The 20,353-nt window shown below is 42.1% G+C and overlaps 1 protein-coding gene across 2 annotated transcripts in view; it reads right to left on the minus strand.

Moving 5' to 3' along the window:
• Positions 1 to 20,353, minus strand: part of LOC116320508 (zinc finger protein GLI2-like) — a 94,823-nt gene that overhangs the window by 62,087 nt on the left and 12,383 nt on the right. For both annotated transcript variants that reach the window (XM_039606244.1, XM_039606243.1), the window contains one exon: positions 17,882 to 17,990. In XM_039606244.1, the coding sequence (XP_039462178.1) occupies positions 17,882 to 17,981 (100 nt within the window). In that variant the 5' untranslated portion in view covers positions 17,982 to 17,990. The remainder of the gene's footprint in view (positions 1 to 17,881; positions 17,991 to 20,353) is intronic.

Here is a 20,353-nt window from a genome sequence, read left to right on the forward strand (position 1 = left end):
TGCCATAAACCAATCTAATCTGTCACTATGGATTTAAAACAGTGCAGTCTAGATTTCCTGGCAAAAATATAGTATCCCAGTTATACTGAATTACAGTCACACTTTGCTATATGACTACTATAAACTTACTACTTATTATGGATTACTAATTCCAGTATCTCCTTCATATCTGGCCACTTTCCATTTAAATAGATCAAAAGTTCAGGGCTTCAGACTGATAGTCATAAACCCCTGAGTGATGACACAACGCTCTTTAACCAGAATGAACCAGTACGCTTTGGGAAAGTCTAATCACAGGATTTATTGACAACAGCAGAAATGCAGAATATCACCAGGATTCAATGACGAGATGTCGTAAACCTGTGTTTTTTCCAGTGTCCCATATTAAAGACTATGACAAAGACTATTACCCAATGCTCGTCTGATCTCCTAGCTCAGTAAACACTTTTCAGATGAATTTATGAACTTAGTCACTGGTTTAAAGTCTTCTTAAAGAAAACATAATGTTCATTTTGTAAATTACACTTTCATTAGTGTCAGAATGGAGGATGAAGCAGGGCTAGCTTTAGAGTGGGGCGTACCGTTGCACTATTGGCTCTAAAAGAACAATATCTTGACGGCCACAAGGTTAAAGTCAAGGCTTCAAAGCAGGACATGGCTAATGCAGTACTAACGGTTGCATTTTACCACAAAATACAGTGTTTTCCTAAACGTAACAAAGCAGTATTTAGTAACTAAACCAAACCAGTGAGTAGAAAGCCAATTACATCATGTGTGACCCCTCCTTTAGGTCTCTAAAACTCTCGGTGGCCAATATTGCTACGGCTGACGCACCAACTGCATCTTCAGGATGAGAATGGATCCAAAAAACTAGTAAGTGTTATATTTAATCAGCATCTGAACCTTCATTCTAATAGCTCGATGGGGTCGAGTCCTCTAGAAGTCTATCAGGAAACTTCCAAACTTCTCACTCAATTTATGACCTCAGAAAAGTGTTTGCTGATGAATTTTATGGTCCCAGTTGCATTTAGATCATAAAACCAGGTGATTTTGGGGTCTGGAAGTCTTGTAAGAGAATCACGTGTCTCTCAGTTTCTCCGGTTTGAAAAGATCTTGAAGACTTTTACATCCTACCTCTACAACCCCCACCAGTGTCCTCTGCATATTTCCGTTGGCGGGGACCTTTGCAGCCCTACAACTTCTACAACTTCATGTTCGGGCAGCCTGTGCCTGTTCATTGAGACCATCCTGTCTGTCCACGTCTTTTTGAACATGATCCTTTAAAGAGTCATTTCAGAGTGTTAGAACTGATGTCCGACTCCAACAAAAAGGCCTCTTAATGAGGCTCTAATCACTTTCATGGGCTTTCAGCGTGTAAACCACTTACTTCAGCGCGTTTACGAGGGAAAATATTCCTCAGTGTTGAGCGGAGAGCCGCGTCATCTGTGGCGTGTTTTTTAACGGTCGCCATGGGCCGCCGGCTTTGCAGCCGAGCGCTGGTGCTAAGAGGGGAAAGTTTGTGAAACGCGAGCCGACTCGCTGTCTCTCAGACCGGAGCTTTAAAAATCCATGAACGTGACAAGCCGGTGCTTCATAAAGATTTATAATCGGCGGGCAAACACCAGACCGTGTGTTTATCCTCATGTGCGAGCTTTGATTTTCTGTGCAGCCCTGCTAATTAGCTGTTATTGCTAATCTCCAGCTGCTTTCTGCAATACTTACAAGGCAATTAGCGTGCCTCTTCTCATTTCACAGTAACTGTGTAAAGAGCGCTGGAGCTCAGTCGGCGGCTGCCTCACAGGACGGAGGTTGTGGCTGTAGGCCCATCACTACACTCTGTCAACCTGACATGTCAGGCCTTCACTAACATGGAAAACATGCTTAGCTTTAGCCTGGAATAACGTGGAATAATTGGATTTTTGCTGATAGACAGCAAGGGTAGCAGTCCACATTTGTGGGCAGGTAAAGGTTTCAGGGCGCTGTCGTCTCCATAAGACCTGACCTGAGACGAGCTGATGTGAGGACATGTGGAGGGTGTTTTAAGGTTTACTTTATGCGGTTGGTGTTTGTTTTGGAGGGAAAGAGGTCTGGGGATTTCCATCAGCTGGCAGGGAGGGGAAGAAGGGGAGGAAAATGTTCTGCATCTGCAACGTCTCCAATCCCCTCTGCTTTCCTACAGTCACTGTTCCGGTATTTGCATGGTTCTTTACACCACTCTAACCAAAGCACATTTAATTTTTATGGGTTTTAGTTTAGAATCAGACTCTCTGCTAAAGATTTAAAGCACCAGCAGCAGCTAACAGTTGCTACATGAGTTTATTGGACCTGTGGGAGCAGGCTGATTTAAAGCTAGGTCAGATCAGCAGCACATGAGCAGTCTGACCCCGAGCGTTGCCCCGTCATCTCCTCTCAGGCCTCGACAGAAACGAGGGGAGACATTCGGCTGTGAAACCTTCCGCTATAGTTAATGACTGTATTACAATATAAGCAATTGTAACTAGTATAACAGCTTGTTTGGTCACAGCTGAAGTGATTTAAGGAGGTAAAAATAATCCAGTGCATGAACAACATGGTGAGAACACATGCCTTTCACCTTCAGGAGGTGGTAGGTTCAGACTTATGTCAGAAATGAGGCTGCACAGTGTTCTGCACAGAGGAAGGAGTGATTTTTAGATTTATATTCATGAAGCAATTCTGAATAACATGCAGCTAAAATATAAAAAAAGGGTTTTTTTTTAAGATAATTAATCGTTATGAACAATATGGTTGGTATAAACTAAATGCATACCAATCAAGGTATAATACTTGATTGGTATGTATAATACTTTTGTGACAAAGGGTTAAAGTCAGCACTTTGGATGTAAATATTTTCTTGAATATAAGATTACCTGACCACAGCTCAAGCTTCCTCCTGTTAAAATCCAGGGAGAAGAATCGAGAGCCTCAAACTTCAATTCATATATACACCAGTTCACATCAAAGCTGTCTGAAATAAACTTAAACAGGAGCACAAACAGCCCTCAGTATAACAGAGAGACCCTCTGACAGTCAGATGATCTGCTGTGAGCAGGAGTGAAGAAAGAGACCTCCAACCACCAGCCTCAGCCATCTGAAAGACCTCAAACACAAAATGAAGCAAAGAGAAGACGACAGTTAAAGTCCTGCAGCAGTGGCATATAAACACATGCCAGTGGCTCCTGTTACCCGGAGGAGGCTCCTGCAGTGGACGCAGACAAGTTTCTGCCGTGCCCTCAAAAATGTCAGAATCACAGAGTTTCAAACATAAAGATTTAACATTTAATGACCTGGTGAAGCTGCAGAGGCATGTTCCTCCTGCCTCATGTTTCAGAGAAACACTGAAAGCTTTTCTGGAAACTATTCAAATCATTTTGATCGTTTTTGAAACGCTAAGACTCGAGGACATATTTCTCAAAAGCCAACAATCACATGCGCACGAGTGCAGGGTTGGGGTCTGCTGGATAATGAGGATCTTTTAATAACTGTATGCTGTATGCTCTCCCCCGCCTGCAGCATCACTGCTTGCTGTCTTACTCCACCTGTTTGTTTTGGCGGTTTACTCAGCTCGCTCTGATCGCTTTGCAAATATGGCCTCCACAGTGACACATACACTGATCCCTCTGTTTGCACTGGGGGTCACAAGTTAAACTAACACACACAAGCAGCATTTCCACATGTTTTCTGTCTGACTCGTGCAGATGTGCCTGCAGTAATGAAAAGAAGTCCGGGTCTTCATCAGCAAGTCCACCGCTACGGCCTGTTTATACACAGTAAGATGGCCCTTCCACCACCACTACCACCACTGTGTTTAGAGGGGATCTGTGGTCAACTTTAGAGCTTCGGAGCAGCTCTGACTGAGTTACAGGTCTCGAGTCTGCTGAGCCCTGGCTTCCTCAGCTGCCTTTGAGAAAGTTTTTATTAAATTAGCATCTAGTTTTACTTTTGAAAAGCTCAGTTTCTTCCCACTTGTGTTGGACTGAATGCTGTTCTGATGAAGATGACTTGTTCCACTGGTGGACGTTCATCTTAAAAATGGTTCATCCCTGTGAATCAAAGCCTCAAACCTGAGACTGATGTAAACACTCAGTTTCAGACAATTTTTTTCTACTCTTGGCTCTGCATGATCTCACAGAGTGGGGGAAATAACTAATATGGTCACCTCAGACACAGAAGCTCCTCCCATCCTCCTCTGTTTAGAAGTGGCAACCAATCAGGGGGAAGCTGGCTTAAAGTGGGAGGCACTTGAACTGATTTTTTTTTGTCAGAAACAGACAGTGGAGAGTTCAGATGATTCAGATCTTAAATCTTAGAGGCACACGGGGAAAAAAACTGGGTTATCTATACTGTAGCAGAGACTTTTGCTGATTTAAATATTTTTTTAAGTAGCATTCAGCGAACCAGATAACAAATAGATGAATTTGTGTCTTTATGTTTTCATTAAAATCAGCGTTTCTGTTTCTGGAAAAAGTCTAATTTGTCTAAAACCCACCAACATCAGCTTGTTCAGGACCGCTTTGATCAAAAGAAGGTTTTATTATTTCTTTCAGCATCAGGATCAATCACCAAAGACATGACAGTCGTTCATATGAAAGGAGCAGCTTGGTGGAGGTAGGCTGTATTTAATAGCTGGATTAGCAGTCTGTATTTACAGTTTCTGTCAGAGTATAAATGCACAACAAGACAATAATGGTGCTCTCATACTTAGCATGGGGTATTTACGCAGTCACACTGGAAGCCACCAGGATGACATGAGTCCAGCCGATAGCTGTAATCAAGTATTTTCAGGATTTACCATCAAGTCATCTCACTGTTCTCCAATATGTGCATCAATAAGCTCCTCCTCTGTTTCATATTGGTGTTCCTGTCAGGAGGATCCCAGCTTATGTGTTTCTGCGAGGTTTAATCAACTCAGATTTGTTTGCATTCACCTGATTGCACAGACTTTGCATGTGATTGCATGTGCTGAAAGTTATGGCAATGATGAGTCAGCAAGCCTATAGGTGCTGCTGCTGCTCCTGCAGTCTTTGCAACCCTCCTCCACCATTCCTGCTCTTTCCATGCAGTTTCTTGCTGTAATCAGCATCATATTGTCTGCAGATATACATAAAAATCTTTTATGACAACAGTGGTCCAAACCAAACTGATTTTGGTGGCTTATTTGTGAGAATTTTGACATTTCTGCACCTCCCAAACTCCAAACACAGAAGGCGACACATACATTTAGTCATAGCTCTTTCAGCTGAATGGTGACAAAGCAGCTGGTCCCCATGCAAGTGTCTGTGTGCTGAGCCCAGACAAACCTGGGACCTGCCCCCCAAACCTCTGAGGCCACCTCTCAGAGGGGGCGGAGAGCTCATTTGTAGTCTGGTAGATGGGGAAAGGAGGGACACCATAGAGGAGGAGGAGGTGGTGGTGGTGGTGGGGGAGTATTGGCTTAATCCTCTAAAACATCCATACATCGCTCCCAAGCGCTCACTCCCCACAGTTGTAAATCTGCAGGAATGCAGCCTGTTGTTTTTGGATCCAGTGCAAGGAAAACCTCAGTGTCTCCAGACGTCGCCTGAAGCCTGTGGTTGTATTTTTCAGGACCGAGAGAGCCTCAAATACTTTGATCCTCAAGCCCAAAACGCCACTTTCTCAGCTCTGGTTGTGTTAATCTGGGTTTCTCTTTATCTACTGTTTTCTCTGTTAAAAGGAAACTAGACAGGAGATGTCTGATCATCTTTAAGGTGCCAGGAAATGGCCTAAAGAGGAGGTATGAGGCATTAAAAGTGCCAAAGTTTGGTGTGGACTTGCCAGATTCCCAGCAGATGTGAGGTGCCGTTCATCCTGTGAATCTAGGCCATGTTTTTACAAGTTTCCTTAATGACTGCTCGCAAGTCTGAAAACAACTAACAAGGAAAAAAAAGTGTCTGAAAGAAGAATTTCTTTTTTTCTATCCAGCAATCTGTACCCGCCTATAAATAGACGAAATCTGAAAAAAAAAATAATTCTGCTTTTACTTCAGTTCATCTAATCTCGAGGCTCCACGGACCAGCCGGTCCCCAGAGGGAAACTTCAGATAAAATGGTACGAGGGCATCTTGGAAAGTCATCAAGCTAAATGTTTACAAAGAGCCGCAGAAATGTGTGTGTGTGTGTGTGTGTGTGTGTGTAGGAAGCCCATTAGCCTCGATGATTGTATACGCAGCGGGTTCACATGTGGAAATGCAGAGAGCCACTGTGATTACTGGAAACTGTACTGCACTGAGGGGCCGTGCTCAGGGGACACATAGAGCCAGATTTAAGGCTTAAAAATCACGTCTTTTGACACAAATCTGAGAAAAATCTAGATATTTTTCACAGCTGATCAGCAAACAGTCCTGTAAACACAACAAGTAAACACTCCTGAGCAATGTTCCCTCTAATTTTTCTCCCTGAGCGATCCCGTGGACCACTGTGAGCGACATTAGACGTGTGCACTGTGGTCACGCCAGCGTCGAATCCATCCAAGTTACATGTTTATTAAAATAATAAAATTACAGCATTTACATTTCTGTTAGACTACTTTTAATTAACTGCTTTAGCCCACTTACAATGAAAATTTAAAAAAAAATCTTGTTCATTGACCTGTGTAGTATGTTAACACTATTGGAAGTAAAAATAACTTGAACTCCAATTTTGAAAACACAACTTTCTTTCTTTTTTTAAAAAAAAAATAAAACTCTGACAACAAAGTTTTTGCAGCTGTTTACCTAAAAATGCAGCCAAGGCGGTTTTTTTAAACAAACATTTCAAAATATTTACAAAACAATCAGCTGTTCTGCATCAAATCTGATGCCACTCCAAAAAATAATTTCTGTCCACTATGAGATAAAGGAGAACAACAGCCTGATACCTGCAGGCCTGACAACAGGAGATGTATCACTCCTGTAACACCTGTAACATTCAGCAGTCGCCTCATTGTTCTGACACACACAACAAAACTATTGACTACACTACACACTAACTACACACTAACTACACACTAACTACACAAGATTTGCGCTAAACGTTGCAAATCTCTCACGTCTCAAAACACCATCGTCACTCCTAAAACTTCCTCCCGTTTCTTAACAACTAAATGCCGTGTTTTGATTGGTCGACATGGTACATTTTTCGACCAATGGGAAAGGGTGGAGTGATTTGGTTTCGTCTCTGCTCACAGGCGGAGAGCGCTTTCGAGCGTTTTCCTTATAAAACGCCGTTTTTACCGTTTCTTCCCGCAGTAAATATGAACAACGACAGTATTCAGGAAGAAAACCAAACATTGCATTTTTTTTTTATCATAACTCTGGTTTTACGTGGCCTATCAACACAATTTAAAAACTGGTATAAAGTCCACACTTTTTCCGTCAATTGTTCGTCTGTCCTGCTCACATCTCCAAAGGTTGTACACGTTGTCATTAACGTGGCTTCACTCCACATCAACCACGACGCTTTGCTAGCTAAAACACCGATGTTGGCACATATTTACTTTAATTTCAATTCAGGTTAGAATTTTTTTTGTGTGCGCAACGCAGATTTTCTCTGCGCAGAGACCGTGCCAACAGTGCGCAATTGCGCACGTGCGCAGCTTAGAGGGAACATTGCTCCTGAGTGTCAGAGCAGACACATTCAGGCTTAATCTGAGCTCAGCCCAGCAGGTACATTCGAGGCTCTTGGCTCCTTAAAACACGTTCTTTGGTGTTTTGTTGGTCATTTGTTCATCTTTTCTTTCTTTTTGTTCTAGTGTTGCTTTTATTCTTTTTAGTAACACGCCAAGTTTTAATTGAACTGTCTCTTCCATTTGTCTCAATTTTACTTGAAATTTGTCCAAAATTTGTCTAATGTTTATCTCTCTGTATTCCCTGTCAGAGCATGTTGCTTTAAAGCCTCGGTACAGACATATTAGTTCAGGTAAAGCTCTGGAAAACGATGTGTGGTGATGCAGCTGTGACCCAAAGATCCAGAAACACCTGTAATCTGCCCACAATGACTGTGATTGGTCTGTTCAGTTCCAATACTTCCTTCTGTGCATTTCCAGCTACTGGTTCTTCCACATTTACTTGGCAAGTGCAAGGTTGCTGGTTCAATTCCAGTCAGAGACACAACTCCCCTTTGGGTTACATCAGAAGGCCATCTACCTGCTAGAAGGAACTTCTTCATTGGTTCTTCTGTTACGTTTCAGGTCGGCTTGAAGAGAGAAACTCTGCCGCCAACGAGTGTTTGGGTGGAGTAACTACAGAGCAGGTCCCAGAGTTGGCGTAAATCTGCGTGCCGTGGCCCGGTCTAAAACTCATTTTACTTCCTATCTAAACTGATCTCAAGTGGCTAAAGGGTTAACGTCTTGATGCATTCTCAATCATCCAGGTAAGTAAATCTCCAAAAGTTGATTCTGTTCATCTGGACGTAGCGTTTTCAGTGGGAGAAACGTTTCGTCACACATCCAAGTGACTTCTTCAGTCTCAGCTGACTGCAGGATTCCCCAACCTTATAAACAGTACATTTGCATACTGACTGAAACTAGCACCACTGAAGGAACAATGGGCTGGCCTTGATCATAAATAATTATGATCAAGGAACTGACCTCCCAGCCATGTACTGTTTATAAGGGACGCTATGTCCAGATGAATAGAATCAACTTTTGGAGGCTAAAGAGTTAACTTTTAGCATAATAACCTCTCTGAAAACATTCAGTGATTCCAAGAAGAGCAGAGAAGATTATTTATTATTATGATTTTAACACTGTGTAAATCCATCCAGTGGGCTGAAGTGGGCCCTCAAGCAGGCCGGTTGTAGCCCCTGTGCCAGATGTTTGGCATCCCTGATCTGGATGGATAAAGAGCACTCAGAGGACTTGAAGGAAAAAACGTTTTTGTAAATAAGTTTGATTTTAAGGGTCACTTTATGATGAAACACTAACAATGAGCTTAGCATGAGCGCTCAGTGTCAGCTCTGCTCGTCTGTGCAGGAATCCAGATCTGATGTCAGGGGGCTCTTTTTCTGGTCTCCCTGGGCTGGGCCTCATTTAGACAGAGGCAGAGAAGGAGAAAAGAACCGCCCCCTATTCTTCTTCTTTTGCCTCCTCCTCGCCGTCTTCTCCTCCTCCTCCTACTTCTTCTTCTTCTTCTTCTTCTCAGGAAGATTAGTGGCCGTCCTTTTGGAGGAGGAGGTGGACGCTGAGCTTTTTTTTCCCTGTCACATTTTTCTCTGCCAGCGGGCCTGACCCCCTGAGCGCTCCCTGTGCAGCTCGCTCGCCCGCGGCGGGGCCCCGCGCATCCAGCCACCATCAATTACTCACTGTCCACCCGGCCCGATAAAGAGATCTGTCCTTATCACGAACCCGGCTCACTTAAAATACTATTTACACAGCCCAGCCACGTCGCCATTCATCTAACGGAGGGAGCTCGGCGTGATCCCATTGTTTCTGCCCAACTCCAGTTTGACTCTGTGAGACCCGAGGCAGATGTTTGTACTTGCTAAGCACCTTAAAGGAGGCCGGTTGCTGTCACGGCCAATCAGAGGATTAGTTTAAATTCCTAAAAAAAACACACCACTTTAGTGAGGGCAAAGAAAACGTGGCAACTCGTCTCACATTAGTATTGTTTTTTTTAAAAAGCAATTTTGGTGTTTTAAATCTTAAAATTTCTTTATTTTGGCTAAAAAAAACCCAGAAATAACCACCTGCGTCGATGTAAAACAAAGAAATATTTATCATTTTTAGCTAATTAAAATACATTTCTAGCTAAAAACTGGTTAACTGACCATTTTTCCTGACAGGCTTCCAGAATATATGTGCTCAGGAATGCTACAGCCTATTTAGGTGTGCTGCCCCCTCAACACCCCCCCCACCCAGCCTGCCCCGGGGCAGCCGAGGAGGTGCTAAGTACTTAGGCTCCTTCCCGGAGGACCAGCCGGGCTCAGCAGATAGACCAGGGAGGGATCGGATGGGGCGGGAGGCGGTGGGCGCCGACCACGGCACATCAATCTCCCTCCCGAATGACAAACTCACTCTCTGTAAGATGTATGTCAGGAGGCGCTGAAACCAGTTAATCAAATCATTAGCAGCACCCAGTAGCTTCCTCTGGCCTAGTTTAGCGACACAGACTGAGAGGAAGCGACGAGCTCCGGCTGAACGCTGCGAGAACAGAGAGAAATCTGCAGCCGGTGAAGGATTTAAAGGTCACATGGTTTTCACATGTAATAACTCTGGTTTCAGATCAGCTCCGGGGCCAGATAAGAATAAACTAATAAATAAGTACACAACCACCGGGATGCAGCCTCCATTTTTCTCAGAGCATGTAAAAGGATTTCATACCACGCTTGCTTTAAAAATGCTCAGGTTCACTGACCAATCCCGCCCCTGGAAACAGCAGGAGAGGAGACTGATGAAGACCACGCTGTTAGATCGGAACAGCCCGGGAAGAATACTCTAAATACACCAGGAGGAAAAACTGCATTTCCCAAGAATGAACTTTGAAGTCAAAGCAGGAAAAAGTGTCTTGAAGTGATGGATGATGTGGTATCACTGAAATCCTTAGAAGCACCACTAAAAGGACCTAGTGATAAGGTTGAATTAGGTGAGCATAACATCCAGACAAACTGATCTCATTGGCACGTCCAGCCACTGGACCTGCAGATTTACAAATACTGTACTGCAAAGAGCATAAATACTGTCTGTATCTGTATAACGACAGCTCATATGTCGAGGTTTTTCACATGATGTCAGGCTCACATTCCTCAAGAGTTGTCTGCTACTTCCATCCAAACAACGGTTGCAGCTGTATGTTAGCGACCAAAGCAAACACAAGGAGGTTTTTGCCAACTGGTTGGGAAATACACATTTTTTCCTAGTAAGAGATTACTGAGTGTTCTGTAGGCCACTCTTGTTTACAAGGAAATACCTGTCCTATGGGCATGTTCTTGGAAGCCATGGTGTACCTACTTTTTAAATTCACTGAAGGAACAATGGGCAGCCCATTGTTCCTTCAGTGGGCTGGTTTCAGTCATTATGCAAATGTACTGTTTATAAGGTTTGGGGAAACCTGCAGTCAGCTGAGACTGAAGAAGTCACTTGGATGAGTGACGAAACGTTTCTCCCACAAAACGCTATGTCCAGATGAACAGATTCAACTTTTGGTAAGTACTGACATGTGACACCGTTGCTAATACAGCTGCAGTGGCTCCCCATTGAATTCAGAGTCCATTTTAACATTCTGGTTCTGCCTTTTAGAGCTCTTCTTGGACAAGCACCAGCTTACATTATTGAACTTCTACAGCCCTATGTCCCTAGCAGGTCCCCGAGGTCATGTGATCAGGGCCTACGGCAGGCTGAGAAGTAAGGGAGACAGAGCTTTTGCCACCGTGGCCCCCAGACTGTGGAACTCTCTCCCTCTGAGCTTAAGATCTGTGGACTCAGTAGTGTCTTGTAAAAAACAACTAAAAACTCATTTTTTTAGAACTACATTTGGTTAACTTTTTATCTGTTTTTGTTTCATGCCTTGTATTTCTGTGTAAAGCACTTTGTGATCTTTTGTCTTCAAAGGTGCTATATGAATAAAATTTTACGTTACTTTGCATAACAGTTGCTGTATACGTGAGGATGTTCATGCAAAGTTTGGTTTAAATTGGTTTAGACCCGTTAAGGAAGAGAGCTAATTTTAGCTAAAAATCTGAACTGATTGCAGCAGTTAGCTTGCTAAGCTTGGTCTCTAATGTGATCTCTACCCAAATCTGCTATGGAGCCACATCAGCATTAGTATTTTGCCCTTATGTTGAGTCTTATCATGCTGGGAGACAGTTGTTTGGTGGCATTAGTGATTAGAAGTCTGCATTCTAAGCTAATTTTAGCTAGTATTGCTAACAGTTTTTGAATAGCCTAAAGGCATAAAGGTGTTTATATTCACAAACTGGCCAGACTGGATGACTTTCAGGTAGTATGGGAGCTTTTATGGATCAAGTGTGCCTTTAATGTGTTTCCTCGACTACCTGAAAAAAGGCAATAACTCTAAATTTAACAAAATCACATTTCAGCTCAGCCTTCATAAAATGTCTCTGAACATATATGTATATAAACGGGGGGGGGGAGGGATTTTACTCCTAATCCGGGGCGACTTTAATCCTCCGAGGCCCGCGTCTACAAACTGACACATACATCAATAAAAGCTCGGTGGCTTCTTTGTCATTTTCCCACATTTCTCAGTAATATTTCCCCCTCTAAATACCTCCAGTTATGAGAATGGGCCTGAAATCATAGAGGTCCCAGAGTTGGCGTAAATCTGCGTGCCGTGGCCCGGCCTGTATGAGCAGACAGATGCGTGCTGTCAAAGGAAATACAAGCACTCATTTGAATCTATTAACTGGGCAGCAGAGCCTCGGGCTCGGCCAGGCGAGGAGAGGGGAGTTCAGATTTTTAAAAAATTATTTAAAACCCCGCTGCCGGGGCCGAGTGTTGGTAAATGACAGCAAACTTTGGTCCAGGAGCCGCCATGCCAGAGTTTTATTTTATGTTTCACTCTAAAAAAAAAAAATCTCCTGGAGGGGAAGGCGAGGGGGTAGGGCGGATCATCAAACGGAGCAGATAGGAGCGTCTGGAGCACCTGGGTCCATCCTAATTGACTCGGAGCGTGGCGTCCCCACTTTTTAAACAAAGTGACTCTCACTTGAGCTTCATTATATGCGCACCCCATTTCCATAGGCCTCTGGGAACGGGACCCGGGCCGCTCACGTAAAATAAATGACCGCTCCATGATAAATGGTTCTATTAGCAATCCAGATTGTTAAACTGTGATATAACAGATCGGAGAGGGAGCGCGGGGGCCCATTCATTTTCCTCCCTTCTGCACCCGTACGCGGCTGTAAATAGCTTGTTTTTATGTGTAAATAACATATTAAAACTCGGCATTAGCCATGTCCTTTGATAGAGAGGAAATTGTTCTAAATAAATAACGCGGGATGGGAATATAAAGCAGGGCGGGCTGTTATGGAGCCGAGGCTCAGAGGTGGGCATGACTTAGGTGACAGGAATGCTGCAGACAGCAGTAAAGCATATGCTGCCAATAAAAGACGCCGAACAGCAGCCGTATATCCTCCACTTTTCCCAGCTTTGTTTGGAAATACGCTCTCAGGTTCAAGGACCTCGGCTCATCTGCCTCCCTCTCATGCTGCATATTGACTTATCAGGAGCTGGCAACAGGAATAATAATGCATATTACCACGATAAGTAATTGCTCTGTCGAGACGCAGTGGCAGACGGTTGTGGTTTTTAGCACCGAGGCTGGATATCTGATTGGTGGAGACGGGCAGCGGGCTGGAGAATCGAAGCTTCTTGTTTATTTAAGATTAAAACACAAGGCTGATAGGGAGGAAGAGTTATGGAGAGACGTTTTATTTTAGGTAGGAAGAAGATTAAAAATGGCTACATATAAATATACAACAGTGCAGGCTTATTAAAGTTCAGCTGAAGCTGTGTTGAGGGTCAGAGGAGTTCATGCAAAGCGGGCTTATTCTGGATGAAAAATGGAGCTTCTCTTTCATTTTTCTGCCACGAGGTACACGAACTGTTTTCACTCCAAAGAAGGTACAGATGCAGCAAACTGCAGCTGTGCTTTCTCAAAGACTCAAAGTCAATCGATTTTCTCTATTTAAGACTTTAATCTGACAGATCTTTGAACAAATGAGAATAATAATAATCAAAAGAGACTTGAGGGATGTCAAATACACCTAGGGTCTAATCTGGCCCACTGGGTGGCTCTAAAAAAACTTAAAAATGCAAAGAAATAGGACATAATTTTGGCTTTTCTCATTAACAATGGCATAAATTCACCTGAATTATCTTGAGTTTTACAGCTTTCTTAAGACCCCATTGCTTTGAGCACCAATGTTGATGTCATCACACAGCCACATCCATTTATACTTGCAGTTACTATTCTGTTGTACATTTACAATGACAATAATGGGCAAGTCTACTCGATTCTATTCTATTCTATTCTATTCTATTCTATTCTATTCTTATGGTGCTTTTGTGACAACAGCAAAATGCTGGAGGTGACTAAAAACAAAGTGGAGCTTGCACCAGTAGATGTGATGTCATTTTTGTTGTAAAGGTCAACAAAATGAGAATGACCTCAGTCACACAGGCCTAGAGATCAATTCGCAACTATCTGGCAACCACTGGTCATGAGGGAAAAATGTTTTTTTCCGGTTGGTGAGTGGTTGCTAGCAGTCACATGCTGAAATTGATTCCAAAGAGGGATACGGTGGGATACGGTGCGATATGGTGCGGCACTATTTGCTTCTGTTGGTAGTAGATTGCTACGGTTGCTACAGTTTGCACAGAAGATGTCAGCTTGTCTAGAAACATTTGCCAACTGCTCTCAGAGTTGTAATGAAACTGAAAAGTGGAACACAAAATGTTCCACTTGTTAAGTTTGCAAACTTCAGGCTGGCATAGCATCTGCACTAGCAATTGTAAAAAGGTTTTTGGTGCAGCAACTATTCACTTTTCCTCTTACGACGGATGGTTGACAGATGGTCACCAACTGCTTGAAGTGGTGATTTTTGTGGTCAGTAAAAGCTCCTGGTTTGTTTGTTTTTTCACTTTAGATGAATCGCCATGTAGCAGAAATGTCCTGTTTTTATACTTACAGTCCACAGTTAAAATCTGGACATATTGAAATTATAGATTATTATTGTAGTTTTATTTATGGGATAATGAACTGCCAACTAAGCTAGGTACTGTTAGCTGGGAACTCGCTGAGAACTGCAGTCTTTCATCAAATATGCTTAAAAAAGCAATAATGTCACAGTGGCTATGTTCATGTTTTTACTTTCAGTTTCTGGGTCTGACATGCAGTACAATCCCGATCCCCAGTCTCCTGGGTGAAAGTCCAAGAGTAAGTTTCCTTAAGTGCCCAGATGGCTACCCTACATGTTGAAAGGATAGGCTAAGGGGATACCCAGTGTGCAAAAATGTGTCCGAGTGTTGGCCATAAGAAGAAAGCGTGTGGTTTTATTATAATATTAAAGAAGTCCACGTCCAGAAATGGAGCACCATTCACTTGAACCCAACATGTATTCTCATATGAACAATTAAAGCTGTATTTCTTCATCACTGTGGCAGGCCACCAAGTTCTCCATTAATAAAGAGAAGAAATGTCACCAAATCACTGGCTGTATTTACATTTCAAACGCGGCCCATCACTCTGCATCCACGTCAGAGCTGCTCCACCAGGCCTTTTTTTTCATCCCTTTTATACACTGGAGGTAAGAACAAGGTCTTTTAACCTCATTATCGAGAGCTTTCATCACACGTTCACTGACATCTTTAAAACATGCATCTCTTTCTGCCTCTCATGTCACTTCACGAGACATTCATCATGAAAATACCTCAGCAGGTGATTCATGTAGTCTAAATGTGGCTCAGCTGAAGGTACTCACACAATTTCATCTTCTTCTTTTCCTTATTTTCTGTCATTAAAACAACGTTGGATTAAACATCACTGAAGCTTCAGAAAAGCAGATACATGTATCTAAAAGTAACCATTGTTATTTTTTACTTCTGTAGTTAGCCAATCAGAAGAAAGCAGGCCTGTAGGGAGGGGGACCCTAAAGAGTCATGAGATAAAATGGCTTCTCTTATAAGATGAAGTTGAACGCCGGTATAAGCTGATTCAGTTAACAAATGCCTCCGCTCCTGTTGGCGGTTGGAAACTGTACGACTGTTGGTCGAAGACAGAGGAAGAGGAGAGGGGAGAGGCATGTTAGGAGATAGCGAGAGAGAAGGAAAGGCAGCAGTGTGGAGGTGAGAGTAGAGACCCCCCAAAGGGAGCAGCCAAAAGATGATTTACAATTCCATATCTAAACCTGTAGTTATACAAACTCATTCAATCTCTTTTTATACCAATCTGTTTTTGTACAGTCTGGGTAAAGTGGCTCACATTTCTATGGCCAGTGAAACCAAGATTTGAGGTAATAATCGAGCGTCTCTGCAAATCTCAGTTACTTTAAGCTCTAAAATAAAGCTAGCAAAGTGGAACTGTAAAAAGGCTGAATAATTTTATATAAATATAATTAAAATAAAAATATTGATTTTATCCATTAATGGGAAAACAACCCCCCAAAACATCTGGCTAGTAAAAATGTCCAGCAATCCCCTCACCCTAACTCACTCATCTTTGTTCATATCCAGTCCTCCTGCAGAGACCTGTACACATTATTACAGACTGAGCATAGACTGTGGTTTATGAGTTATTAGCAGATCCACATTATATTATATGACAAAAGTGAAGTGCAGTGATCATGCTTTCATCCAACAGGATGTGACTGCAAACAGAAGTGTCATTACTAGAAGTCTATAGGAACATGAGCCTACTTCTCACATTAATTATGACCTCAGTAAATAATTTACTGATGTCACTCAGGACCTAATAGTCACTCAGACAGGAGCAACTCCAGGTTCAGTATTTTGCCCAAAGATACTTTAACACGCACCGAGAAGATGGGGATCGAACCACCATCCTTCCCAAATACGATTACCGGACAGCCTCCTCTACCTCTTGACCCAATCCAGTTTTAGGTTGTGTTGTGGCAAAAAATAAGACGTACAAAATAAGTAATACAATACAAACACAACAATTCACTTACTGTAGGGTTTCCTGTTAGAAAAAACTTGCACAAAAGGCTTCGTGCTTAGTTTTATTTTGTAGTTTAACCCACATTTACTGCAATAATGTTGGTGTGACCAAGGCTTTCAGTTTGACCTCTGATTTGTGGTTTAAACCGGTTTAACTAATCACTATTATTAATTTCATCAAATTATCCCTGATAATCATATGAGTACAAATAAAGCCCATTTACTTTATGGGCTTTATCAAGTCCATACAGTTGCAAAAACACTGCGAAAGGTAAGGCACAGGCAGGCTAAACACTTGCTGGATTCTTCATTGAATTATTAAAGATTAACTGTTGGAAAATGATAGGAAACCAACTCCATTTCCTCTACGTCTCTATTCAAACAACGCACTGAGTTATAATATCCAATAAAACTACAAGCTGCAATAACTAGAAAGTCCTCTGTGATTTGGCAAGGTGCTGACTTTTGGGCCGCTTTGCCAGCTTTGTCGCTTCTTTACCAATTAATGAGTGTTTCTTTATAATGGCAGGCCACCAAGTCCTTCATGAATGAGTAAAAATGTCACTAAATCACACGTTTAATTTGCATTTCAAAGCCGGCCCATCGGCTTGCATCTTTGTCGATCTCTGAAGCTCCGTGTCGTCGGCTCCACTTTTTTTTTTTTTTTGCCTTTATACTCTGGAGGTAAGAACAAGGTCTTTGAGCCTCATTATGCCAAGCTTTCATCACACGTTCGCTGACATCTTTAAAACATGGGTTCTCTCTTTCTGCCGGTCCCTCCCTTGTGAGACAGCATCGGTGCTACTCTTCATTTAGTTCAACAACACAAACATTCACCTGCCCCAACACCCCCCATCACCACCACCTCTCTTGTCATGTTATCCACTCATCAGCGTTTACAAATGGTGCCACACTCCTTGACTGTAGACGCCGGGCCTTGATGCCCATTAATGATGCTCATCTGAGCTTTGGTCTACTTAGGATTCCTATCAGACATCTACTGTAAGTCACCTCTGACTGCTGCTGGTATCTGAGGAGAGCCACGAGCATCAGCTCCCTAGTTGGCGCCTTGTCTTTGAAATGTATATTTCATCACTTGGTTTGCTCCCCTCTTTGCCCCCTGGCTGAACACTTGGGAGACCTCGGTTCACAGCGTGGTGAGGCCTGATGCCGGGCTCCAAACTCAAATTCAGTCACTGGTTTAAGGAGAAAGTTTTAAGAAGTGCCTTACCTCTGGTCTCTGAGGGTGAGGGTTTCTTTGGGAGGTCGGTGAATCCGCTACCGTCCATTTTGTCTTTTTTATCTGTGGCTCTCTGTGGTGAAGTCTCCATGGTCGAGAGCTGCAAAAGCAGGAGGAGACAAAAAGAGGTGTTAGAGCCGACCAAGTTGAGCACACTCGAAAGAAAGTGTTCATTTAGGCCAGGAAGAGGACACTCCACAAACACTCTGGAAGCACTTAAGAGTACTTAGAAGTTCCTGAAAAATACCCAAAGAGAGCCTTTTTAGGCCAAGACCTCAAAATGGATCAGCAGCTATATTAAATGAACCTTTTAAAGTAGTTTTAATACATGTCTAACAGGTATTAAGGTAACCTCTTTACATCGACCAACATAACCAAGTTCTGTTATGGTTCTGTTAATATCAACCTCTATTTTTTATAAAGTTTCCACCTCCAAGCAGAAATTTCACTTTAAAATCAGCATAAATCGACATATAAGATACTATTTGAAAGGTAACCCATTCAAGATTCCAAAAACTCTGGACTCTTAATTTCTGAAGATGTTTTTTCAGCACCTTAAAGCTTTGCCAGCATCCTGGTTGGACAGTAAATTCATAAGTATATGGAAAAAATTACTCTGAGGGGGGCAAGTGCACAAACACGCACTGTGCAGCCAACACACTGTAACTTGTGGACCTCGACTGATGACCCTGACAGGGCTGTACGCCGAAATGCGTCAGTCACACAATAAAGTTCTTTGACTTCTGACTCTTCACTGAGTCTCTTAAACTGTAGTTGGAATTTAGCTAAACTGTGTTGGACTGCAGGAAGTGATTGTAATACACAAATAAAAGCCCACTATATCATCTATAGTTTCATGAATTTGAGGAAATATCATCAAATATTTCCTTGAAGAAGAAAAAGTTGTGAATGATCTGTGAATGAAGGTGCTGCTATAAAATCTGAACATAAACCATCAGCTAGTTCCACTTGGTGCTGTGATTGGCTCAAAGCCAACCACCATTCGTTAGTCACCCACGAATGGGTGAGATAATCTCACAGAGCACCAAGCAAACATGTCAGAGGATTTTACTATGAGCAGCAGCTCACCACACGAGATTTTTGTCTTCTTGCAAACTCCCGCTATTCACGACTCAATCTGCTCCACTGCCGAGGGGAGGGGGGGACTCGGGGGTCACCATGGGGGTCAGTTTGTGGGTTAAAGGGGTTAGAGGATAAGGAGGTGGGGGTCTTAGCTCTCATGTCATCAAAGTTTATTTGACTACTGACCTTTCCACCACTGCTATTCAGAGCTGCTGCATGGTTTAAAAAGTTGGAACAATACAACTTTATCTTCAAAGTTGAGATGGAGATGAAGAGGACTCTTAATTCAGCTTCTATAGTGTGACTGGGATTTTCCTTTAAGGAGGAAAAAACTAAACATCTGGGAACCTGATTTCCTCCTTCTGTTTCTTTAGTAAGCCTGGCAGATCAGATTGGACTGGATCCAAAACCAGCAGAAGTAAATCTGTTGTCAAACAATGGGCACCACTGGCAACAATCCCATGCATTTAAAGATAAAAATACGGATAGCCAGCGATTTACATGACACGAAAGAGAGTCAGTGTAAATTAATTACACAGACATCTAATCATTTAAGTTGTTTATAAATTTAGAAACCTGATAAGAGTTTGCCACATGCCTCCTACTCAACAAGAGCCAAAACAGGTAATCAGTTAGTATTATGCTGGTATATCGGTCTAAAATAATATCTTTTGGTCTTTTAATATAAAACAAAGTAATATAAGTTAAATAACTTCATTTTCAAATTACTTTATCAGATAATGTTATGCACTAAACATCGCCAGACTGGTGAGGCTAACTGACAGTTAGCTGGCTAAATGATATTGCTTATTAATATTAGTATATTTGCTTATTTTATTAGCAAAATCGTATCACAGTAGAAATGCTAGTTCAGGACTAGCTTGCACCAAAACCACAACAAATCTTTGGATTAATTCTTTTTTTTTTAAAAAGAGTCTACATATCAAGAATTGACTGGAAGTCGTGTAAAGAAACCAATGAAATCATAATGTTCTGGGTTTTTTTTATTCTGACAACTTAAAATTTTTGATTTTTTCAGTGCTAAAATGCACTGCTAATAAATAAAAATGGTAATAAGAATAACTTTATCATTAAATGTATATACTGTAAGTTGTTTTAAGTCTTTTGCTTGTACTCTTTTTACATTGCAGTATTGCAGTATTGCACTGCAGTGCTGTTACTGTCTTGGAGCAACTGTAACCCATATAATTTCCTGAGGGGTTAATAAAGTGTTCTGATTCTGATTATTTCCACTAAAGTACATTTTCTGAAAAACCTAATGTTTTTACCTGTTAAACTGACATGTGCAGATTTGGTCCTTAATAGAGTCTTTAGTCCTGCCCCATGTATAATGTCTTCAGTATCTTTTTAATAATTTAG

Source organism: Oreochromis aureus, linkage group 23 (genome assembly GCF_013358895.1).
Source record: "Oreochromis aureus strain Israel breed Guangdong linkage group 23, ZZ_aureus, whole genome shotgun sequence".
In the NCBI taxonomy this organism is placed as follows: domain Eukaryota; kingdom Metazoa; phylum Chordata; class Actinopteri; order Cichliformes; family Cichlidae; genus Oreochromis; species Oreochromis aureus.